This window comes from Danio rerio, chromosome 7 (genome assembly GCF_049306965.1).
Source record: "Danio rerio strain Tuebingen ecotype United States chromosome 7, GRCz12tu, whole genome shotgun sequence".
Lineage (NCBI taxonomy): Eukaryota > Metazoa > Chordata > Actinopteri > Cypriniformes > Danionidae > Danio > Danio rerio.
The window spans coordinates 42500187-42526156 of record NC_133182.1 but is presented as its reverse complement, the minus strand read 5'-3'; the positions used below and the strand labels follow the sequence as shown (position 1 = coordinate 42526156).

At 36.6% G+C, this 25970-nt stretch overlaps 1 protein-coding gene across 2 annotated transcripts in view; it reads left to right on the top strand.

The window, feature by feature from the left end:
• Nucleotides 1–25970, top strand: part of itfg1 (integrin alpha FG-GAP repeat containing 1) — a 228834-nt gene that overhangs the window by 197852 nt on the left and 5012 nt on the right. For both annotated transcript variants that reach the window (XR_012383480.1, XM_073908876.1), the window contains exons 15-17: nt 5392–5516; nt 14250–14332; nt 16963–17080. Coding sequence is in view for 1 of the 2 variants with exons in the window: in XM_073908876.1 (XP_073764977.1) it covers nt 5392–5516; nt 14250–14332; nt 16963–17080 (326 nt within the window). In the remaining variant the exon portion in view is untranslated. The remainder of the gene's footprint in view (nt 1–5391; nt 5517–14249; nt 14333–16962; nt 17081–25970) is intronic.

The window sequence follows — 25970 nt, the reverse complement described above, 5'->3', positions numbered from 1 at the left end:
AGATTTTTCCCCAAGATTTTTGTGTGTACACCTGTGCAACAAGTGCTAATCTTAGTCAGATGTAAGATAAAAAAAAATCAGATTTTTTTTTGTGCCAACATTAAAGCAGCCTATGTCTCTTTATGAACTATATATTGTGGTTTGCAGATACGTTTTTTTAAAGTCAGAGACAGAAAGAGTTGTAAACCATTTTTCTTTTTTTCCCCCTACGTTCTCTCCAGAGTGCTTTCCACCTGTCTGTTGTCTTGTCAGATCGAAGCTATTTTCTCTCTGCCTTTTTGCCTTGCATGCATTAGAGTACATGCTCTAGTGAAATGGTCCTACAGCTGTAGTTAGAGAGAAGATTTGCCCTTGCACTTGTGCGGACTGTGGTTGAGTGAGTGTGTGAGTAGGTGTAGGTGTGTGTGCGTGTGTGCATGTGTAGGAGGTGAGCTACAGCTCTATTAGGTTGTCCTGCACCTTGTGCTTGACTAGCTGAATCTCAATCCTCTTTTGTTTTGTGGATGTTGCCAAACAACATTATATATGAGAGGTTTTCATTCTGGGTTTGGGGACATAAAGGTGTTACAGGGCCTGTGGAAAATCTAAGTTTTTTTCAAATATAAATTAAGATAATATTTTAATATAGAATTCATAATTGTTTTTGGTTTTATTATAAATAAAATACAATCTAAAGGCAGATTAATAAATTATGTTCTTTACATCACCCATAATGGGGTTTTAAAACCTCACGCAGAGAAATGGTCTATAAAAAGTGTGGCTTTAGAGGTGCCATATAATAAAAGTTTGCATATCTGCATATACTTATGCATAAAAATAAGGGTTCAATACATGGAAATGACAGTCCATGAGCCTTTATTAAGATTGTTTTCTTGTTCTTATGTAAATCCTATGAATGTAAAATCTCCCAGGCTCTGTGTGATTGGACATTTTTTTTAGTGAGATTACAACATTTTCACCATTATATTTGAATTCACCTAACCTTATAGTAAACGTATTATATTACACTTATTTATCAAAATGTAATTCTAATTTAGCTTATGTTTCATCTGCAACACAGCTTAGGTTACATAACAACGACAAAATAGGTTACACTGGTGGCATAAAGATATCTCACTCACTCCTTTTAGCTAAAATACAGTAAATGCTGATTTATACTTCTGCGTCAAGTGCATGTGTGTGTTCCGGTGCAGCCTTGTCATGGTCGCCATGGCTAATACCGACGCTGATGCGCACCTCTTTTAAAAAACGAACTACACGTACACTAGCCAGTGTTTACAAGTGTCAAGTCCCATGAAGGAGCTCCAGATGGATTTTTTTTTTTTGTGTGTTTGATCAAATTTGTTACGCATTCGCCGGTTCCTGCCTCTGAATGAGCGAGTTTTAGCTACTTGTACATTAAGGTTGCGTTCAGAAATAGCAAAACACCTGCAAGAAGCAAGACACAGAGGAACATAAAAACCTCACTGCCAGCTAGCGCTTCGGAAGTGTTATTGCAGAGCAACACAATCAGCATGCAGAAGTATAAATGCACGGCTACTTGCAAGGCAGGCGGCGTGCATCCCGCTGATCACTCAACGTGTATACCAGACTTAAACGGTGACTGAAGCTCTGCACAAGACTTTTGGCCAGCGGAGAAATTAAAATGGTCGTGCCGAACTGAGTCTGGTTCTCTCAAGGTTTTTTTTCTTCACTCCCATCAGGTGAAGTTTTTTTTTTCCCTCTCCGCTGTCGCCACTGGCTCGCATGGTTCAGGATTGGTAGAGCTACGCATCGATGAATGTGCTCTTCAGTGTTTGAACTCTCAGTAATGATTAAATCACACTGAACCGAGCTAAACTGAACTGAACTGAACTGAACTTAAACACTAAAAACTGAACTACACTGTTCCAGTTACTATGACCATTTATGTGAAGCAGCTTTGACACAATCTACATTTTAAAAGCGCTATACAAATAAAGCTGAATTGAATTGAATTAAACCTCTCTTATGCAAGCCATCTGATTAGTTTCTTAAAATATTTTGTTGGCAAATGAAGTATGATTATTTGAAACACATTTGTGTGTGTGCGTATGTATGCGTGTATGAGAGAGAGAGAGCAAGATCTGATTAACCGGGAAGTGTTGGAGCAGAGATCCTTGATATTACAATATTCCAATGACCATTCCAAATATGGTTAAAATGGAGCTCTCTTTTCTAGGGGTAATTTCATTAAAAAATAATAATAATAATAATTTTCAACTAATACATACCAGCCACATACCATTCTATGACACCTTTACTTTTTCATAATTTCTTAAAAGAGTCCTTTTAAAAACTATTTTAAAAAACAATTCAAACATTAAGCAGTTCACTGACTAACACACTAACTAATTGATAATGGAAAATATACTGCAGATGAAAAAAACAGCATTATGTGTTTCACCACTAGAGCAAGACTATGATATCATTCATGTTTTGTATTATATGAGCTGAAGTTCTTTTCCTGGTCAGCAAGACTCACTCTCCTTTTTCCATCAGTCTAATTGATCCTCAGTCTGCATCCAGAATTCCTGGACCGCTATTATGTGCCAAGAGGGAAGTTATTAGGACACCCTTGTTCTGCCTCTCTCTCTTTCTTTTCTCTCTGATGTGTAATGGGAAATCAGCTTATACACATCTAATTGTTCTTCTCTTTAATGGCATCATTAAGCCGGACACATGACACATGAGCAATGGACTGACCTTTCCCCGGTCGGGGACTGTGAGCACTCGCTTCAGCAGGACACGCATAAAGTGCTCCATCAGTTAGTTCAGATTCAGTTTAAGCATCCTTCTGCATCCAGAATCATTAAAAATGAGATTTTAGGAACCAATTTGCTGATTATACTGTAGCTTTAAAAATACATGTAGCAAGATAGGGACAGGTTAGTGATAAAAGGAGCAGTTGTGTTAAAATAATGTTAAACATATTCTGATTCTTCTTTTTGAAACCTAAAAAAATGCATCCCTCCATAAAACTAATTTATACTTCAGTGGGATAATAAATGTCTGCTGAAGTGACGAGGTTTTGTGAGAAATGTATATAGTAATACTTTAGCGTGGGGATCATGTTTACTATTAACTACAAATTTTACCTCATGAAACTCCTTATTTACTGCTTCATAGTATTTAGTATTAGAAGTGTGAACCTACACTGGTCTCACGGTTTATTTGCGATTATCATGCCTTCAATTCGATATCACAATGCACTGACGATGCTTTCCAAGCACAATTTGATATTTTCTACACAGCACAGCAATTCTTGTATTAAAATGTATAAATATATTTATAAACTATTTGTAATACAATCTTGTCCTTTAATACAACCATATATATAAGCTGTACCTTTAAACAACACGAGCACTAATAGCAAATAAACAAATCTAAATATTCCACTCGCTTTCTGAGCCCTGTCTAGCAAGTTCTTTTTTTACATTCCATTTGATTGGTCACGCGCTCAACAGAAAGGGCTGCGATTGGCTCTTACGTGCTGGCACTCTTCACAGATGACTGACACTGATAAACGGCAGCGGCAATTACAGCTGATCCTTTCTTCACACGGTGGAGAAAGCTCTGCTGACACGCGCTCGTGTCTGTATCTAGAAGTATCTATGTAACAGCCGAGTAGAGAGGAAAAGTCATGCCAGCAGGTCAAATGGGCCACATTAAGAGAGAGAGAAATGGAGTTTACTTTCATTCTCTCAGTCGCAGTGAAATAGGGGCTTCTGGTATAAGTGTCAGTGAAAGACCAGCAAACACACACGCAGTCAAATTGTCCAGTTTCTGTGTTTTTAAGAAGTTGGAGCATTGTAAATACTCGCGCTTGGCTCCCTCGCCATAGTAAGCTACGGTGACATAGCGCATATGAGATAAATGACTTCAGTACATAATAACCAGTTATGATTATTACTGAACCGACACCGAATTGTCCGCGTCTGCATCGCGGTGCACCCAAAAAAAAAAAACAATTAATTTTGACACCCCTATTTAGTATAGTGGTTGTGGTTAAGTTTTAAAATGTGATAAGATTAAGGGGTGTAGAATATAGTCACGTAGAAGAATGCTTTTTATAGTAAGTAAATATCCGTAAATTATTAATGATTAATTTTCCATATATTGTGATTCATGTTTCTAATTTTTGTGCGTCCCCATTTAGTTATGTTTTTCAATTGCATTATGAGACCTTGATCTTTTTGTAGTTTTTACTACCATAAATAAAGTTTTAAAAAGCGACTTTTATTGACATTTTTAATAGGTCTCAAACTGGATTGCTGGAGGACCGCAGCTCTGCACAGTTTTGCTTCAACCCTAATCAAACACAACTGATCAAACTAATCAACACAACTAGGTGGTTGGAGCTAAACTACGCAGAGCTGCAGCCGTCCATGAATTGAGTTTGAGACCATTGTGTTAAAGTGATATATTATCTGGGTTGGTGTTTTACTTCATATTACGGTACAAAATCCTTGTAATAAGCTGCTAGTACATTTTCTATTATTACCCCGATTTATTTCTCTGCATATTATTTCTTCAACATTATATTATTTCAAACTACTAAAATGTCAGTAAAAGTCAACTGTATAGTCATATTTTCTAGATCAAAATTCAACAGAGCAGAAATCCAGGTTCCATAATGCAATTCACAACAGTAAATATACTAAAATCACAAAACACAGAGACTTTTTATTTAACAGATTTTTTTGTGTAGTTAAAAGTGAAAGTTAGTGCTCATACTAAAGTGTTACCAAATATCTTTATATAACCCTTTATGAACTGTTATCACTCATATTCATTTATATGTATCTAAGACAAACCTCAACCTCAACAAAACAAAAACTAATCCTAACTACTACTGTGAACTTAATACATTTGAGTAAATTAAGCAAATTGAGCACAGTAAAACCCAATAAATGAAGAGAACTTAAACTAACGGAGTCCTGTAAAACCCAATTGCTACAAACCATTTGAGTAAAAAAATCTATATGAGTAGTGTGAGCTTACTCCATTTAAGTTGAAGTAATGAGGTACAGTATTTAATTAAATTATTACCTACAACACTGTGTTTAAAACTCTTTTCAAATGAGTATAATTAACTCTTCATATGTACATAATTAAGTTCTGCATATGCTGAGAAAGCTTATAACAACAAGCCTTATTTATGGATGACTCTAATTCTTCTGTTTTCTCCTCTTTCATCTTGTCCTCCCTCACCTGTTCTGTTTTCCTCCTTACGGTTCTCTCCTCCTTGTACTCGGCTGTATACTCGACTCTCTTTTACCTTTCACTCCTCCATTCCGCATCCCACTCATACAGTTTGGCTCCTACAATTACATGCTACATGTCATTTTTTTTCTCTGTTTGTCTCTGCAGCGGGGCAGCTCAGCCAGTCTGCTCATCTGGCTCTCCAGCTGCCCTACACCGTGCTCGGTCTGGGGCGCAGCGCCAACTTCCTGGATCACCTGTTTGTGGGCATCCCCCGGCCCCCTGGAGGGAAGGTACAGACATACCTTCTCACACACGCTCACAGACACTCGCCATATGGAGGGAGGTGGGAGGATTCATGGGTAGAAAGGCCCCGGGAGAGGATGAGCATGCAGATGGCCTGGTTTATTTCTACCTGCTCCTGTCCTGAGTCTGAGACAGGAAACATTGTGTCTGACACTCTAGATCAACCCAGGCTTGTTAGAAAATCAGGCCTCAAACTAAACCATATATATACAATTCACTACAGTTTTTAGTCCAAATTAACTCTAGAGGTAGAAAAACACCAGCAAACTTATCATTCCATTTATGATTACATAAAAGATTATTAGTTATATCCTTCCGGTTCCTGGAACAATTCTTTGTTGTCTGTTAAAAACAGTTTGTTAAATCATAATGATAGGCATGTATAAGTTTCTTATTAGTTTGCATATTAGCTGTATACTACGGTGGCTAAGATAAATCAAGTTAATCAAGAAAAACATTCTCATCAATTTGACACTACACACATTCTCACAAGACATGCAAATATATAAACATGCTGCAAATAGCGCAGACCACAATGGAAATGTGTCGCAGAAAAGAAAGTGACAAACACGGTTGCTTCCTGTTTAGAGATCTATGAGTCTTTTTTTTTCGTACTGATAGTACAGTTCCTTGCTGTTTGTGTATTTTTAGCCCTAATAATCTGACGAACTGCACAATAATGTTATATGAAATGTCATGTTATTAGGAACTACTCTTGAACTAAAAATAAACAAAAACTCACTTCTCAGATCTCCAACAATAGCTCTGTAAATAAAAGGAAACAGTCAGGTTCATCACGTTTTTGCTGTCCCCCAATGTATACTGTATCTGTTGTGATCTGATTTATTAGCAGTGTGTTTTTATGTTTGCAAGTTTTATGAGAATTTGCGTTCTTGTGTGTTGTCAAACTGATGAAGATGCTCAGTCTAGTTGTTAAGTGTTTCTTTATTTGCACGTTTTCTTAACTTGCAGCAACACCATATACACATACATTCTACATACCTTAAAGAGTTCATGAACTGCCTGTTTTTTAGTTGTGTAATGTTGTCTGAGGTCCACTTAATTTTACATTCATAAAAAAAACATAATTTTAATGTAATGAGTCGTTTTCTATCGTTTTTACACTCCTCACAAAAGTACATGTACCATTGGTATGACTGGCTAACAGTTAGCTAACAATACTTGTTTCAACAGTCCCAAAGTAGCCAAAGGAACAGCGTTGTGCAGTTTATATATATATATATATATATATATATATATATATATATATATATATATATATATATATAATAACTGCGTAATAATTATACAGTTAAGTCCATAAATATTTAGACATCGACAAAATTGTAACATTTTTGGCTCTATACACCAACACAATTCAATTTAAAATAAAACGACCAAGATGAGTTTTAACTACAAACTGTCAGCTTTAATTTGAGGATATTTACATCCAAATCAGATGAACGCTGTAGGAATTTCAACAGTTTGTATTTGTACCTCACACTTGTTAAGGGTCTAAAAGTAATTGGACAGAATGATAATCATAAATCAAACTTTCACTTTTTAATACTTGGTTGCAAATTCTTTGCAGTCAGTTACAGTCTGGAACGCTTAGATATCACCAGACACTGGGTTTCATTCCTGGTGATGCTCTGTCAGGCCGCGAAAGCAACTGTCTTCAGTTCCTACTTGTTCTTGGGGCATTTCCCCTTCAGTTTTGTCTTCAGAAAGTGAAATGCATGCTTAATCAGATTCAAATCAGGTGATTGACTTGGCCATTGCATAACATTCTACTTCTTTCCCTTCAAAAACTCTTGGGTTTCTTTTGCAGTATGCTTTGGGTCATTCTCTATCTGCACTGTGAAGCGAATTCATCCCACTGCTTTTGTCAGCAGTCACATCATCCATAAATACAAGTGAGCCAGTTCCATTGACAAGCATACAAGCACATGCCATGACACTACCACCATCATGCTTCACTACTTAAAATCATGAGCAGTTCCTTTCCTTCTCCTTACTCTTTTCTTTCCAACACTCTGGTACAAGTTGATCTTGATCTTATCTGTCCATACGATGTTGTTCCAGCACTGTGAAGGCTTTTTTAGAACTCTAATCTGGCCTTCCTGTTTTTGAGGCTCACCAATGGTTTACATCTTGTGGTGAACTCATTCACTGTGGTGTTTTCTTTTTCTCTTGATAGTTGACTCTGACACACATACACCTACCTCCTGGAGAGTGTTTTTGATCTGGCCAACTGTTGTGAAGGGTATCATCTTCACCAGGGAAAGAATTCTTTGGTCATCCACCACAGTTGTTTCCATGGTCTTCCGGGTCTTTTGGTGTTGCTGAGCTCACTGGCGTGTTCTTTCATTTTAAGATGATACAGTTGTTTTGGCCACAGCTAAGGTTGTTGCTATCTCTCTGATGGGTTTGTTTTGTTTTTTTCAGCCTAATGATGGCTTGCTTGACTGATAGTGACAGCATTTTAGATCTCCTCTTGAAAGTTGACAATAACAGATTCCAAATGCAAATAGCACATTTGAAGGGAACTCTGGACCTTTTATCTGCTCATTGTAATTGGGATGATGAGGGAATAACACAGACCTGGCCATGGAACAGCTTAGAAGCCAAATGTCTAATTACTTTTGGTCCCTTAACAAGTTGGAGGCACATGTGCAACCTTTTTTAATTCCCAGAGCGTTCACCTGATTTGGATGTAAATACCCTCAAATTAAAGCTGACAGTCTGCATTTAAAGCACATCTTGTTTGCTTCATTTTGAATCCATTTTGTTGGAGTATAGAGCCAATAATGTTAGAATTATGTTCACATATTTATAGACCTAACTGTATGTTTGACAACCCACATCTTTCATAGACAGACGCCCTAAAGATTTTTAATTTAAAAATGTGTAAGAATTGAGTTCATAACAAACATTCTGTAATAACACACAAATCAATAGTGAACAACACTCAATACAAAAGATTGCTCCCACTTGTGTGGTTAGGTATAGTTGGCACATCATTGTCTTTTAGTTTCAGTCACATGTCTGTCTCCATATGTATCGCTTTCCATGTGTACTTTGCTTCAGCATGCATTTTCTTTTCTATAACTCTTTCTTTATTGGTTAGTTTCATCAGGCATGTCAATTTTAAACACGATAAAGCATGAACATTCTAGTGCCATTCATTGGCCATGTGATCTCCATAGCTGTGGAAATACTTGCATGAAAGGGTGTAATAAAACATTGCCACAGTCACATTTATCTGTTTCCGAGAAAATTTAACACCTCTTTTAGCATTTCCCACTTGACATTTCACTTTGAAACTGCAGTGAAATATGCACGAAGCAACATAATATAATTTCTGCAAAAATGTCATAAATATTCCTTATTTTGGCCTGATTATGGAGAGATATATGCAAGACGGCACTGACATCTCCCCATCCTCCCCAAGTTTTTAAATGATCATGGTGTTTTCTTCGTAGCGTTCTGTTTCTGTCTGGTTTTAGCTGAAGAAGTGCAATTTGAAATGACTCCCTGCTCTTGAATTCCCTTAGTGCTGCTCATTTAAATTTAAGACGTCGGCTTCCTCTGCCGTCAGTGAGCTAAACAGAGGTCTTTATCAAACACTGATTAGAATTGCAGATTTGATTTACCAACACACACTTACACATGAACACATGCATACGCACATTCACATTAACACATGAGCAAGCCTCATGAACAGCAATTTGCTGTGTTGTGTTTTTATCATTGCTGTCGATTTAACATGTTCATTTAGTACGATTAATCCTTTTTTTAAAATAACAGAGTAAAAAATGCACTTTTAATTATGCCTTCTGAATGCTACTACAGCCAAAACACCTTACCACTGAGAACTATTCACTTAGTCTGTAAAGAAAACAGCTGGATGAAGCGCTAAACTGGATTAGAGCACACCAAGAGTTTTTGAGGCATGATTTTTTAAAGCCGAACTGTTTTTAACCTGACAAGGTGTTAAAATGCAACCATCATGATGCAAGACACTGAAAAAACGAAACAACGGCTGAAAGAAATAACACTACTGTAGGTGTTCAGTTGTAAAGATGCTCTTTATTTGATATACTCATCTACAACATTAAACCCTGCCTTCATTTGGGGGTTTTTCTTAACAAATCATTATGTGTGATTAATTGCATATCAATTTTAACACAGTTTATTTTTAGCTGGCCGAGAGTCATTTTATTTGCGTGATACAAAAGCTCTGAAGGGAATGAGAGAGAGAGTTTCCTCAGAGCGGCTCTGCATATGTGGTAGTTTTTCTGACACAGATGAATGTTTCCATAGAGCACACCTCCAGTTCCTGCTGACTGCTGAACTCTCCGAGCTCGTGTGGAGAAGGGAAAGCGGCTCAGTCTTCTCTATCGTTTTCACATCTCTAATCTCTCAACAACCCAAGTTATCATGTCAGAATAACAGATTCTAGAATAACACATTGGTCCAAATGGAACAACAAAGAAACAAAGCTTCATTTATTGAGGAGCTTGTAAAAAAATAAATGTGTGCCTGTTTTTTATATCTATGTTACATCTACTAATAAAACTTAATAGTATTGAACTGCACATGTATTTAACTAACATTTACTTTTTTACAAGCAGTCAGACCCTAATCCTAACCATTTAATATGTGTTTAATAATACTCAGATCTTATTTATGTAATTATAAATTAATTTTGATGGTTTCATTTAGACATTTTGTTGACTGAAAGACGATTTTCACACTGAAGGCAAATAATGTGGCCCAAATCTGTGTTGTTTTCAATAGGCCTGCCACTTTAATGCATTATATGGTTCAATTAATTGGTTGTCAAAATAACACAGCAATGGTAAGTAGATGAGGTTTGCATAATTTTGACAGAAACACATAGACTGATAATGCATGAGAATGTTGAAAGTGTCATTATGCTGCTTAAAATATTAAAAGGAATTAATATTTTATTAGCCCCACTGTTTATTTTCCCCCATTTTCTGTTTAATGGGGAGAATATTTTTTTCCACGCATTTCTAAACATAATAGTTTTAAGAACTAATTTCTAATGACTGATTTATATTATCTTTGCCATGATGACAGTAAATAAAATTTTACTAAATATTTTTAAGACACTTTTATACAGCTTAAAGTGACATTTAAAGGCTTAACTAGGTTAATTAGGTTAACTAGGCAAGTTAGGGTAATTAGGCAAGTTATTGTATAATGATGGTTTGTTCTGTAGACTATTGAAAAAAATATAGCTTAAAGAAGCTAATAATTTTGTCCTTAAAGTGCTGTTTACAATATTATAAACTGCTTTTACTAAATAAAACAAACAAGACTTTCTCCAGAAGAAAGAATATAATCAGACATACTGTTAAAATTTCCTTGCTCTGTTAAACATCATTTGGGAAATATTTTAAAAAAGAAAAAATAAATGAATGAAGGAGGATTAATAATTCTGACTTCTACTGTATATATCTCTCTATAACAATGTATTATAGCAACCCTAACTTAAAAAACAGTAAAAGCATTGGATGAAAATGCACAGACACTGGACAAGAATAAATCTTTCTAGTGTACACCGTACTTAAATCTGTTATTTAACAGTTTCCTTATTTTGTGATTCGCAAGTGTTTTCCATTTGTTTACTGTTGTGAATTGGATCATGGGACCTTGATCTCTGTTCTACTTTTGATGTTGAAAATTCATCTCTGCGGTTTAACTTTCATTGACATTTTAGTCGTTTGAAATAATAAACTATATAAGAAAACATATAGAGAAATAAGTCTGTAAAATAACAGAAAATGTACTGGTGGTTTATTTCAAGGTTTTTGTGACCTTAATATACAAAACCAACCCAGAGAATATTTCACTTAGCTATTTAAAATGCTAATAAGTCACTTTTGGAATTTTTCAAGGTTAAACATTTTTGAAAGAAAGATCAAGGTCTCAGAATGCAATTCTAAAGCATTAATAAATAAAACATGAATCACAAATTATGGAAAACTGCTAATATACAGATATGTTTTTACAGTGTAAGTCTGTGGTAAAAAATACTGGGTTGTTTTAACTCAACCTTGGGTGGTGGACAAATCCAACCTCTGGGTTACTTTTTTCAATTAAATTTGAATTACCTTTTTATTCAACTTTTGGGTTTGTTCATATTCGACTCAACTCTGAGTTAATACAATTGCAATTTTTAGAGTGTGTTGAGCTCCTTTCGTTTGTTCATGCACACAAGGGCAGATATATTGATTTATTGATTGTCCTTTTATTTATTTCCTATTTATTTATGCTGGTGTTTTTTTTTTACTCTCTCTTCTTTTCTGTCTTTTATCCTAATGCAATCTCTACTTTTTAAATTATTTGTTTGCTTAAAATAAATTCACAAATAATAAACAATAAACTAAAACTTAATCTTTAACTGATTGTTAGCCTATCATTAATTCTGTTTATTTATTACTGCTTATTACAAATTGTTACTTTGAGTAAATTTGTGTAAATCTATATTTATAAAGTTTTTAAATTAATTACAGTAATATTATTGTCTAAATGAAAATGTTCATCTGATTTATGTACAATGCAGTGTGTAAAGTAATATTTTCTGTCTTTTAGTAGGTGTGTTATATGACAGACTTGCTTTGTTTACCAAATAAAGTGAATCTAATTGGATTTACATTTTAAACATTAAATAAAAGTTAAAAAGATAGCATTTTTTGTTTCACATATTGAGGTTTTAGTTATGATACTCCCAAAATGATTCTGCAAAAATATACAGATTTTTACTAAAATTCTCTGCAGAAATTGCAAAAACGTCCACAGATTCCGTCTGGCCCTACTCATTACTTCAAGTTAGTTAGTTCGCAGTACTCATATAGATTCCTTTTTTTTTTTTTTTTTTTTGCTCAAGTTAACTTTTTGGGTTTTATAGTGTATGTATAATTTATACTTTTAGGCATTCATTGGGCCACTTACCTCGCTTATTGGATAAATCCGCCTCTGCATGCACACTATCAAATGGAGGATATTTTGAAAGGCTATGCCTTATGGACACATATGCTGGTGCATGAATAAAAAGTCAAAGCAGACTTTAGGTTTAGCTGTATTTAGACTGTAATAAGGAAGCTGTACAGTAAGAGTAATAGTGTTACTTAAAATATCCTGAAGCAATTAGTGGTTTATTTTCATCTAACAGCTATCAAACTTGCATTGAGAATTCAGTGCAAGCAATGAAATGTGTTTTTTTCTCAGAGATTGAAAAGTTGCATTCTTAAATAACGTCATTCCATCTCATATCATTAAATTTGCAAAATCTCAGTACTATATTTAAAAAGAGCCCTGTGGAGTTTTCTCTGTTGCATAAGCATAAGGCCAGGGCCTGTCAGTTAGCGTAACCCTGAAGCGCGTGGGCTTGAGTCGTCCTCTCTCTCTCTAATGCTCAGAGGCAGGAGAGGGTCTTTGACAGTAACAAATCTTTGTGTTTCTGCCGGTGCCCACGGTTGACCTCCGCAGTGGGCAGTGACTCGACTCCCCACAGGGAGACCAAATACCATCCCGTCCCTTTCATTTGCAAACCTCATCCATACTCGCTCAACACGCATGCTAAAAATAGCCATTTCAGACCTCACACTCTTCCTCAGCAGCGCATGATAGCGTAATGTAGAGTTATGATAAATGTGTTGTCGGAAATTAAAATCTGTCCCCCTGGAGGATTCCCTTAAAAAGACGGATTTAATGTTTGCCCCTAATTGCCGTCGAGAAACGAGTTGAAGAGGGAAAATTACCTTTGTAATTGATAGAGGTACTGTCTTCATAATACATTAAAGCTTCCAGAGACTTCCCTTCCACTAATGAACTTTTTTTTTGCAAATAGCTGGGGGAATAGACCACTTTTGATGCTGCTTAATGTTTGGAGGCTTATTAATTGCACGATGCACTGAAAATGATGGCGTTTTCTCTCACTGAACGACTTCTGGAACACTCTCTGCCGTTGTTGTTTTTTTTAAGTGCCGTCAGGGCTTGATTTTTATTACAGTCTCTCCGAGAGCAGAGTAAATGTTTAACAAATTAGCAGTGCGATAGGCCTGAGCAGAGCATTTGAAGTGAACATCATACACAGAATCACACGGGGTTAGCGGCTAAAGGAGTGAATCGGGCCAGTTTGAAGTAACCGAGTTGAACTTTACAGATATTTTTAAAACTTGTTTTGTGCTGCTTTGATCACCTGCCTGCAAATGGCTCCTCCACCTACTCATCTGCACTTTAAAGTGATGCTGAAATGTCTGATTGGACTCATCGCTCCTGCTCTCTTCAGTAATAGCACTGAAGCTTCACTTCACGCTGAGAATATCGGCACCTGCAGCGTAGCTCTTCTTCTAGCTCACAGTGCTTTAGTTAAACAGTGTAAATGTGGGCCAGATTGAGTGGGAGAGATGTTGCAGTGCTGTTTCAGCTATTATGTGTTTAATGTTTGCTAAAGATAGACATGTGTTTAACATGCCCTCTCCTCCTTTAAGACCCCCCACCCCAACACTGTTCAATTATACAATAATACAATCTTCTCCAGATCCCCTCCATCCTCCACAGAGGCACGTCAGTGCTAGTGCGTTTTTTGCTAAAGGACAACTGCAGAAATTGAATCTGCTATTATTTTTGTAATGGTAACTATGCTAATATTCTGTCTCTTCTTTCTTGTTTTTCTCTTGCAGGATGTGAGGAAGCAGGAGTGGACTGCTATTATTCCTAACTCCCAGCTCATCGTTATACCATATCCACAAAATGAACCTCGCAGGTAAACACACACACACTAACACATAGGCAGTCAATAGCAGATCTGTAGTCAAGTTTAAGCTATTATTGGAAAAATATCTTGCCTAGTAAGATAATAATCCACTCTGTAATACTACTTAATTATTAAAGAATGAATGATTTCTCCCTTAAGAAGGTCGCTGGGTCAAGTTCTGGCTAGGTCAGTTGGCGTTTCTGTGTAGTGTTTGCGTGTTCTTCCCATGTTGGCGTGGGTTTCCGCCAGGTGCTCCGGTTTCCCCCACAAATCCAAAGACGTGCTATAGGTGAATTGAAATTGGCACGTAGTGTATGTGTGTGAATAAATGTGTATGGATGTTTCCCAGTACTGGGTTGCAGCTGGAAGGGCATCCTCTGTGTAAAACATATGCTGGATAAGTTGGCGGTTTATTCCACTGTGGCGACCCCTGACGAATAAAGGGACTAAGCAGACGGAAAATGAATGAATGAATGATTGAAGTTCTCCCTACTAAATAAAAAAAACAGTCCCTAATAGTGGCAATAGTCAGGTTCTACTTTCCTGCATAGAGCGGTAGATTTATAATTCCGTTTAATAGAATGTAGTAATTACATACTTTTTTTTTTTTTTAATTGTGTTAACCAGCATAATTTGTTCAGAAAAACTACAATTCCCATGATGATGTGTCGAAAACTTTATACAAATAGAGTCACTGTGAGCAAAGAATGTTTGCTCAAAACCTGTGTGTCTTCGGGATCTTAAAATGTCTTAAATCTCAAAAGCTAAATTTGAGGCCTTAAAAAGTCTTAAATATACTGAAATATTGTGTTTTTTGTTCTTAATTCTCTTTTGGTCTTAATTTTCTTTTGTTTATGTATAGCTACTCAATCCAACCATTAACACCCAATCACCAACAACTCCAATCTCAGTAAAATATTTAACTTCTTATTAAAAAATAGCCTTTAATTACTTACATTACAGTTACATTTGTTTAAAATTTCTCCATTTATTTACTGCTAAAGATATTGACCTGGCCTAGATTTTTTATTATTAATAATATTATTATTGTATTATTTGATTGATTAAATGATATAATTTTTTTGATAGGGCACGTGAACATCTTTTCCAACTGGAATATTCAAATAAAATCCTTAGCATTTAGCCCTGTAAAAGTCTCAGAATTCATTCATAATGGTCTTAAAAATGTCTTAAAAAGTCCTAAATTCGTACGATCAGGGAAAACCTGGAAAAGTCATGGATATTTGACATGGCATTTTCCAAGCCTGGGAAAGTTTTGGAAAACAGAAAAACCCACAAAGTTTTGAAAAAAGTCATGGAAAACAGATATTTGTATATTTGAATATAGGTTAGTTGTCTTTACTTTTTTCTGTCCTTGGCCAATCACATACTCTCACATTATTATTTTGGTGTAAGCAACATCTAAATCAAATTTACATAGATATAAATATAAACTGAATAGATTGTTGCATGTTTTACGATATGCTGTAATAAATTTCAACATGCATTGTTTTTTTCTTTTACTACACATATGTAGACATTGCATGAATTACTCGAATGTCATGGAAAAGTCATGGGATTTTATTAGCAAAAATGTGTATGAACCCTGTAAATTTAACTTGGTGAAACCTACAGAAACCCTGATTATATATAGAGGCATTTTTATTGGCTTTTGCTAAAGAAGGATGTCTCTAAATTCATTAAAACGTGTCATGTAAAGCGAACTCGATTTGCCAGACCATCCTGCCTGTTGTTTTGATTATTTTAGTTTGTTTTGGATCATGACTACCATGCACACTTCAATTTATTCTGACTTTGGTTCTCAATAGCCTTTGTTAATTATGTCTTGTCAATAAATCATTTTACTTTACGATTAACCTGGTCCACATTGTCTCTAACAATTTTGAGCCGGTTGTAACAGCTTCCTTCATTTATTGTTACCAGTATCTACCAAGATGCAAACCCACAGTCAACAAGTGAATTATAATAAAATCGTTAATGTAATTAAAGCTAGATATACACCGCCACAGCATCCGTCACCGGCCTTAATCAGGAGCGTAAGAAGGTGTTTCCTCTGTGGCATCAATATTTAATCTGTTTACCAGCACAGCTGAAATGTATCCTAATGAAGCTGTCCGCCAATCTTTATCATGAATATTTGAGAAGATTACTTGATTTTCTCAAGTCCCCACAGACCCCGCACAGACTCCTTCAGCTGCCGTTTTGCTTTCAAACCATTGACAAACAGAAAATCTCTATATCTATTCTCTCCAGTAAATGGAGAGCGTTCCACCTCTCTAGCTCTCCATCTGCTATTTAAAGCGGCTCGTCTTGATGTCCTGATGTTTCCGTTTGTCAGAGAGCGCGTCAAGACTGATTATATTTAGCTTTCTCAGGTTATTTGAATCATCATATTAACACTTGCACATTTATGTACACAACACTATAAGATTTTCTTCAGTAACCTACACTCTGTGTCACCATTTTGATGATCTACACAGGTTTTTGCTCAACAGAACGTCTTTATGTGTATTTGATTTCAATGTTTCAGAAATGCTGTTTACATTTTTTTTACTGTAACCTAAAGAAGTGCTCAGAAAAGATCTCAGTTGTGTCTGTTTTTGTTTGCTTCTTTGCAGCTGGAGTGCAAAGCTCTACTTAACCCCGAGTAATATAGTCTTATTGACAGCGATAGCACTGATTGGCGTGTGCATCTTTATTCTCGTCATCATCGGGATACTGCACTGGCAGGAGAAGGTGAGAACCAGCATCTCAGACTTTTATTTTCAGCCTCTCACTCGTCATTCAGTTCTTCCAGCATCTGTCTGTGATGGTGCGGCGAATGATTGTGTGTGTGTGTGTGTGAAAGAGAGAGAAGATGTGAGCAGATGGGTGTGTCTGTGTGTGGCCCTGCCCTCAGGCTCTCTCACAGGCTGCTCCAAACACATTGCCTCACTGCTAATTGCTTTGTTCTGTCCTTTCAGCATATCAAATCTGTTCCTCATTATCCCACACAACATGTCCTCCAGGGTGTGATGTGTGAGTTTGTGCTTGTGAACACATGAGTTTTTGTCTTTGTGTGTGGGAAGGTGATTGTTTGTTTCGTATGTATGCTATCTGTTTCTTTGAATGTGTGAACACACTGCTTTTAAGCCGGCCGATGTTTAAAAAATCAGCCAGTTTCCCAACAACCAATTCGTAAGGTTGACGGGTTTAATTTAATTAGCGTGCTGGGCTGCGATTAGCTGTTGGGCAGTTCACATGGTGTAACCTTCTCAGAAAAGTTACAGCCATTCACATTCAGACAGACTTCTTTAGCTGTTGCGTCATGTGCTGTTTTTTTTTTTTTCTTGGATGGAATGTCATGTCCAAAATACTTTTTTAAGACCACTAGCACAAGAAAACGTCCAGTTGAAGTAATTGTAAAAACCACTGGTTTGAAGACCAATTAGCCAACTAGTTCTTTGGCTTGGAGTAGGTTTATAAATAGCTCTAGTTTTTTCTCACTGAAAAAAATGTGTAGTTTAAGAAGGGCTTGCAGCCTGGCCATGCTGGTTAATTTATTCGGTGGCCATTTGGTCTCCCAGTCTGAATTCCACAACAGTGCCAAATGCCTCTAAAACAATAGTTTTTAACCTCACTAACTCAAACTATCTGTGTTGTTGTTCACTGCAGTATTAAAAATTCCACTGTCCCTAGATATTGGGCAAAATACTATATAACATGTCACTAAAATAATTTTTACATTTATTTATTATTTAAAATAAGAAATATCGACAGAATTTTTGCTGTTTTAGATTATTAAGGCTTAGTTACCATCTAATAGGTTCCAGACTCCTGGTTCAGAAATTGTACTGTTTTGGAATCTAAATTGCGCACGTTTAGATGAGACATATTCTATGTAAACGTACCTTTTTTGGTGCTTTTTAATTTTTCAGCATAGGCTCTTTCTAGAAACATAGCCCTATATAAATTTCTGCAGATCATGAATTATGTAGCTAGAACAACGTATGGGAGCATTACGTCTTTAAAACAAATGCTATGAGGCCGTATAACGCTGTTCCTTTTCACACTTAACAGCTGACCGCTTACCTCCTTATGGACGGCTTTCCTGCCGTTACCCGTTTTTCAAATTAGCTCGCCATATATGTCGGTGGACTTGACATGCAGAGAGGAATTTACCACAACGACGAGGTTCAAGTTCGGTGAAGAACGGTTCCAGAAAGCAGGTAAAACAAAAAACAGAAGCCAATAGATAAAATTTGGTTTAGGCAAGTTGGTGGGGCGGGTTAATCGGTGCCTTTGAAAACACTGTCGGTTAAGTTTAGGGAAGGAGGGTGGGTCAGTCATTAAGTCATAGACAGCGACCTCTGTTTGATTTTTGCGAGACGAGCAGGCACGAATGGCGCTCGCAAGAGAAATTTGAGATCTCAAAAAGTGTATACAACGACCTTTGGTGGAATTACAAAAAAAAACTGCCAAAAAAAATGTTGCTTCTGGAACGTATTTGACACTCTCTAGAAATGTATATAGGGGTATGTTTTTAGAATGAGCCTTGGTTGTAATTTTTTGTATATATTTTAAGTGTTTTCTCTCAACATGTCTTACAACAATCGCTTGCTATGTCAAAATTGGAGAGTAGGTGGTCTTCTGTGTCATTTTTTAACACATTAAACCACATAAGTCTTTACATTACGAAAGCGAACTGGTGGACAAGTTTTAAATTGTTTAGCCCTTATTTACACTTTACATATTTGTGATCAGATTGACAAATCACATCTTCATATCAGGAAATGTGGCCAAAAAGACCAGCAAAACCAAAAAAACACTCATGCACTCATTCATTTTCTTTTCGGCAGAGTCCCTTATTTATCAGAGAGTCATCACAGTGAAATAAACCCCCAACTATTCCAGCATATGTTTTAGGCAGTGGATGCGCTCCCAGCTACAACCCAGTACTGGGAAACACCCATACACTCTCATTCACACACAAACTCATACACTACAGACAATTTAGTTAATCCAATTCACTTATAATACTTGTCTTTGGACTGTGGGGGAAACGGGGAACTCAGAGGAGAACATGCAAACTCCACACAGAAATGCCAACTAGCCCAGCTGGGCTTGAACCAGTGACCTTCTTGCTTTGAGGCGACAGTGCTAGCCACAGAGCCACCACTCTGCCATCAGTTTAGGTTTGTTTGTTTAGGATTTTTCTGACAAAATTATACATTCTTCTGTTGTCCAAAACCCTTGCCTAGAAAGTTTCCAAACTTGGCTAGTCTTCTAAATAAACATGCAGCTGTGTAATGTGGTGCCACCTGAGATTGACACAGGCTGCATGTTAAAAATAGAAGCAAATTAAAAAGCAAAAATGCTTAATTGATTGCAAAACAAATGTAAATAGTAACTTTTTTAACTTGTTTTTTGTTTGTTTTGACTTTTACTGCATCCTTAACTATTCCAGCGTGTGCATGGTGTTTATCAGGAGACCTTTTTGGCCTTTTCATTCTTTTAAAGAGTGCTCGTGTGTGTGTTTCGCTATGGCGGTTCTGGCGGCGCTCTGAGTGCGCATGTGTGCGAGCGGTGAAGAGCTGTTCTGGTGTTGGCGTCCTCTCAAAGCCATCTGCTGTGGGTGCCTGATTATGCGCGCTGAAAACCATAATTGCTCTCTGCTCAGGGAAGCGCTTCCCACTACACGACCTTCATTGGAGTTGACACTGCATTAAAATAACATGCTGGCTCCATATCTCTCTTCCTCAGCCCTGCAATTATATATTTGACAAAAGGGAAGAGAGAGGCTGAAGGAAGGCCTAGAGAGGGAGTATTTTGGCTCTTTGTCTCGTCTTGATAACTGCTTGATGAAGCACGGGCTTTCCTGATGCACATGTTCAGGTGACGATTAGAACTGCTCACTTATTCAGCTATTAAAAGGTCAGGAAGCGGCCCGCTTGTCGGAGAGAGAAGCTTCACAGCGCTGTTTTTGCTTTCACAAACTGGGGATGTGCGCTCTGTAGACTGCAGGTGGTCTATTATCGCATTTTGCTACATTACCAGACTGTAGCACATTATCGCTTGGTTTTCCCTCTCATTCTCTCCATTTATTGCAGCTTCTCACAATCCAAATTTAGCATAACTCTCAGATCCTTCTCTGTTTGTAGTCACAGATATGATTTGGAAGCTGCGATTTAAATACTGCTACTGTGAAAAGTACACTCTGCCGGACATCAGTCATAGATATTTCTATAATAATTTCTTATTCGAAATGTAATTTTAATTTGCCACTTTCAAATTAAACATAATGTTTATTCCGACAGAGTTGTGTACTTAATGTTATGATACTGAGGTGACATGGAGAATTGTGTTAACAAAATGTCTATAAGATCAAGTACTCAAATAGTAAGGCGACAGATTCTGGAAACACACCAAGCTTTACACATGCTTGAGTTTATGTATATTAAATGAAACCTTGTGATTCATTCCTACAAAGATGCAGAACATGCAGACTTCATATTTAAACAGGCTTGTGCAATTTAATATCACAAACACTAATCCACATTGCATTTTAAACAGCATCTTTGTTTTTCCTATGACTCTCTCCAACTATTCTGCCCAGGCACATTGAAAGTACATGCCTTAGCCTAGGGTTGTCATGATGCTGGAATTTGATACCAATCAATACTGAAATTTTTAAAATGTCCATTTCCCGTAAACATTTGATCACTGTTAAGCACATTCTTAAACACTGCTGATTTGCCATGGTGTTCACATGCTCAACAGAAATGACTGTGATTGGCCGTGAAGGTCATCAGTTCACCAAACTCACCACTGTTTACTGAGTGTAACCACAGATACAGGGACACTGGAGCATTTCAAAGTCACATTGATCAGCTGGTTTGTCTGTAAACTGACTTACTAGCGATTCGATAATGAATTGCAGCTTGAAAATGCTCCAGTGTCCCTGTATCTTTGATTACACTCAGTAAACAGCGGGGAGTTTGTTGAACTGATGACCTTCACTGTCATTTCTGTTGAGTTTGTGAACACAAGGGTAAATCAGCACCGTTTAAGAACATGCTCAAATGTTAGCGGGAAATAGACTGTTACTGAAATCCAGTATCATGACAAAAGTACCTCAGCCTACATTTCTGCAAAACTAAAATACATTGCTCCAGGTACATTTTGTTGTACGTTTCAGATGACTAATCCTCTACTGTGTACTTGGGGTACATTTTGATATACTGTAAGCCTCAGATACACGTTCTTCTTATACAAGATTGCTTTGACCAGTGAACCACTGACCTAAACCCAACAGCGTTTTTAAAATCAAACCTTTCAAATAGTTTTACCTTAACTTACTTCGCTTTTATCTCTTTTGTGGAACTGTGCATCACCGAGCTCAAACCACAGTTCTCTGTACAACCAGAGGTGGGTAGTGTATACAATTTTTTTTGCTCAAGTAAAAGTAAAAGCATCAATCTTAAAAGTTACTCAAGTAAAAGTAAAAAAGTTTCAGATGAAAAAATTACTCCAAGAACTAGTTACTTTTATTCTGGTAAAATGGTTATCAACTGCACATCGATGGATTTGTTCTTCAGTGTTTGGACTTTCAGCAGGGCAAATTAAACCATACTGAATTGAACTAAACTGGACTTCAACTCTGAAAACTGGACTGACAAAGTTTCAATTTACTAGAACTTCTATGTTAAACTACTTTGACACAATCTACATTGTAAAAGCGCTAAATGTTCCTAATAAACCTTTGTTCATGAACATGTGTAGGGCTGTAAGGTTCACAATATGTTTGTCTTTTTTGTATGAGATATGAGGGAAAACACTTGAACAGTGTATAAAATTTGTGATTACGATAAGAACCCATAGTTATCAAATGACCAATAATATGATTCAAATAGGCATAATTTTGACATTTACTACTATGTGTTTTTTTCAGGTTGGAGCTGGAATTCATGTATATGTTTTCTTGTAGTGAACACATAGACTGAAGTTAAGTCCATGGATAATCTGATCTGATAAACTCACATGTCTTCAGCCATCATTTAAATACAAACACGCATGCTATAAATGAAAGTGGAAGATATTTCTCTTTAACAACCTCTCGCAGCACAGTTCAATGCGGCACCCTGTAATATTTGCGAATAATTCATATGATTCATACTTATATACTTACATACTTATATACTTACATACTTATTCATACTTACCAAATGGTGCAAAGTAAGAGTAAAGATTTTTTTAAAACAATTACTTGAGTAAAAGTTCACGTCTTTAAATGTACTCAAAAAGTACAAGTTCCCCAACAATTTTTCTCAATGAAATGTAATGTAGTTTGTTACTACCCACCTCTGTTTACAACATTGTACAAGATGAGCAACCTAATAAACTGACCACACCAGAAAAGTCGTCCATATGGAGATAGACAGGAGTGGCAAATGTATTTGATTTCAAATCATAAACACTGTAAAGCTGTTTTTAAAGTATTTATTTAATGATGTGCAAAAAAACTGCATGAAAATAATCCATTATTTATTAATAATATCTCCTTATATTAAAATATTATTGGCGTGAAAAGGATCAAAAGTCAATTCAATTCAATTCATGTTTATTTCTATAGCGCTTTTACAATGTAGATTGTGTCAGAGCCGCTTAACATAGAAGTTCTAGTAAATTAAAGCTATGTCAGTGCAGTTTTCAGAGTTGAAGTTCAGTTTAGTTTAGCTCAGTGTGGTTTAATTTTTACTGCTGAAAGTCCAAACACTGAAGAGCAAATTCATCAATGTGCAGCTCCAAGTCCTAAACCAAGCAAGCCAGTGGCGAGGAACAAACTTCACCAATTGACGAAAGTGAAGGGATAAAACACCTTGAGAGAAACCAGGTTCAATTGGGCATGATCATTTCTCCTCTGGCCAAACTTGCTGTGCAGAGCTTTAGTCTGGGTGGCAGAGGCTAGAGAACATTGGACGTTCATTGTGGAGAACTGCAGGTGTGAGTAGGTCATGCTGGCCGATTGGATCAATGTGAAGACTTGTCTGTCACTGTGACGGGATCAAAAGGCAATTGGCGTCATCATGTTCTGTAGTGTTCGTTTTACCTAGAAACTGAAGTCAGGTGTACTTTTTGCGTACAGCTGAAATGTAGACTGAAATGTAGACTGAAGCACGTATTTCCAATGGGCCTGTTTTGCAATTATCGCAGCTTCTCACAATCCAAATAAAACAGCACTCTGGGAGTGTTCTCTACTTCTAGTTATAGATATAGGTTTGGAAGCTGTATTTGGGTTAATGTTTGTGCATTAAATTTCAGCATGCGTCTGAGCATAAGCCATTGCCAAGAGGTGGAATTGTCAGTCCAGTTGCACAGATTGACTCCAGCACTCAAATGACCCCTCATGAAAATGCATGCATGTTCTTGTCGAATGCGGCCCGAAACATCAGATATACAAAGCCTTTTTCCTCTCTCTCTCTGAGCCTCTGCCCTCCATCTTCATTGCCCCTCATGACAGCTTGTAATTGAAGTGGCTTTAGCAGATAAGAGAGGGCAACCTGTAGTGCGTGTGAAAATAGCATTTGGAGGGGACTCAGCAGATCGCTCCATTTCTGCAGACCGTTCCATTTGCATCCCTGTGGGAGGGGCGCAATATTAGAGGAAGATAAGATGCAGTATTTCCTTTTCGCCTCCGGCTTCTCTCTTCATCCTGCTCAATGTCGCAGGAAAGACACAGATAGATGAGGCGCTGAGGTGTTCTGTATCATTTGCATGTCTGCATGGGGCAAGAACACACCTGGTTTTCCTGAATGTAGACATCCTTGTTTAAAGAAAGGGCTGCAGGCACGTGGTAAGACTGGATGACAAGTAAAAGCATTTAATTTCTTGGTTTCTTTTGTCATTCCCTTTTTAGTTGTTTTAAAGGGGTTTTGATTTCAACATGAGTAATGTCATCTCAGTCCCTTAAAAAACAACAAGTTCACCATCAGTTAAATCAAGCATGTTCATTTTCCCTGTTTTTATGTTTAGGCTATCCTCAATGTTTGCGTGAAGTTAATTGTAATAACGCTGTTTAATGTGGGCTAATCATTCCACTATTCTTGCGACCCCTAATAACGAAGGGAACAAACCGAAGGAGAGTGAGTCTTTAATGTGTTCTTCAGCAAATCTTAAAATGACCTTTTCTTTCGTACACATACTTTATACACTACCTGACAAAGGTTTTCTTGTTAATCCAAGTTGGGAGAGCAACAAATAATAACTTCACTTCTAGTTGATCATTTGGAAAAGTAACAGAAAGGAGATTTTTCTGATGAATCATCTGTTGAACTGCATCTCAATCATCACAAATACTGCAGATGACCGACTGGAACCCGCATGGACCCCAAGATTCTCACAGAAATCAGTCAAGTTTGGTGACGGAAAAATCATGATTTGTGGTTACATTCAGTATGGGGGCGTTCAAAAGATCTGCAGAGTGGATGGAAACATCAACAGCCTGAGGCATTAAGACATTTTTGCTGCCCATTACATCACAAACCACAGGAGAGGGCAAATATACAGCGCTCCTTCTCATACTTCAGCCTCCATATTAAAACTCCTGAAAGCAAAGAAAGTCGAGGTATTTCAGGATTGGCCAGCCCAATCATCAGACATGAACATTATTGAACATATCTAAGGTAAGATGAAAGAGGAGGTATTGAAGATGAATCCAAATAATCTTTATGAACTCTGGGAGTCCTGCAAGAACGCTTTCTTTACCATTCCAGATGACTTTATTAATAAGTTATTTGTGTAATTGCAGAGATGTATGGATTCTGTCCTCCAAGCTCTTGGCAGTCATACACAATAGTAATTATCATTTATTATTTTTCCACTGCAGCATGACTTTATATTCCTTACTGTACATTATTGCTGTAAAGTGACAAAACTTTTGTCTAAGTCAGACCTTACTGTCTTAATGAAATAATTCAAAATCAAGGCATGATCATATTGTATTTAGGTAAAATAAGTGTACTCTAGAGGAGTTTGCCTTTAATATAAGCCACTTCTGATACCAAATGATCAACTAGAAGTCAAGTTATTATCTGTTGTATCTAAAACTTGGAAAGGCGACAAGACTTTTGTCAGGTAGTGTAGTTTAATGATTTAATTTTTTATGTTTTGCAGTGGAATTACCTTAATAATGTTGTTTAATAAAAATATAAAAGTACATTCATTCATTGTTTTTGGGACTGTGACAAAATTGTGCCATTTTGGAAGAAAATAAATAAGGTACTAGAAAAAAATCCATAAGCTAAATTTTGATATGACCCCAGCTTTTTATTTATTGAATCTTAATGTGAACAAGCTGTTTAAAAAAAAAAAAAAGATGCATTATAGGTATTTATTGTCCTCGTATATTTTGCTAAAATCTATTTTGCTACTTTGGTCTTCATCACAGACTCCATCTTTCAAAATGTGGATATCACAAATTGCTACATGAGTACCATTAGAAAAACTTACCTATGACAAAAAATCTGACAGATTTTAGTCGATTTGGTCTCCCCTTTGGGAATACATAAAAGAGCTCTGTTAAATTAACACAGAATATTTGTCATGCATTAACAAATTGTGTTTCAACCTCCACGTATAGACTGCTCTG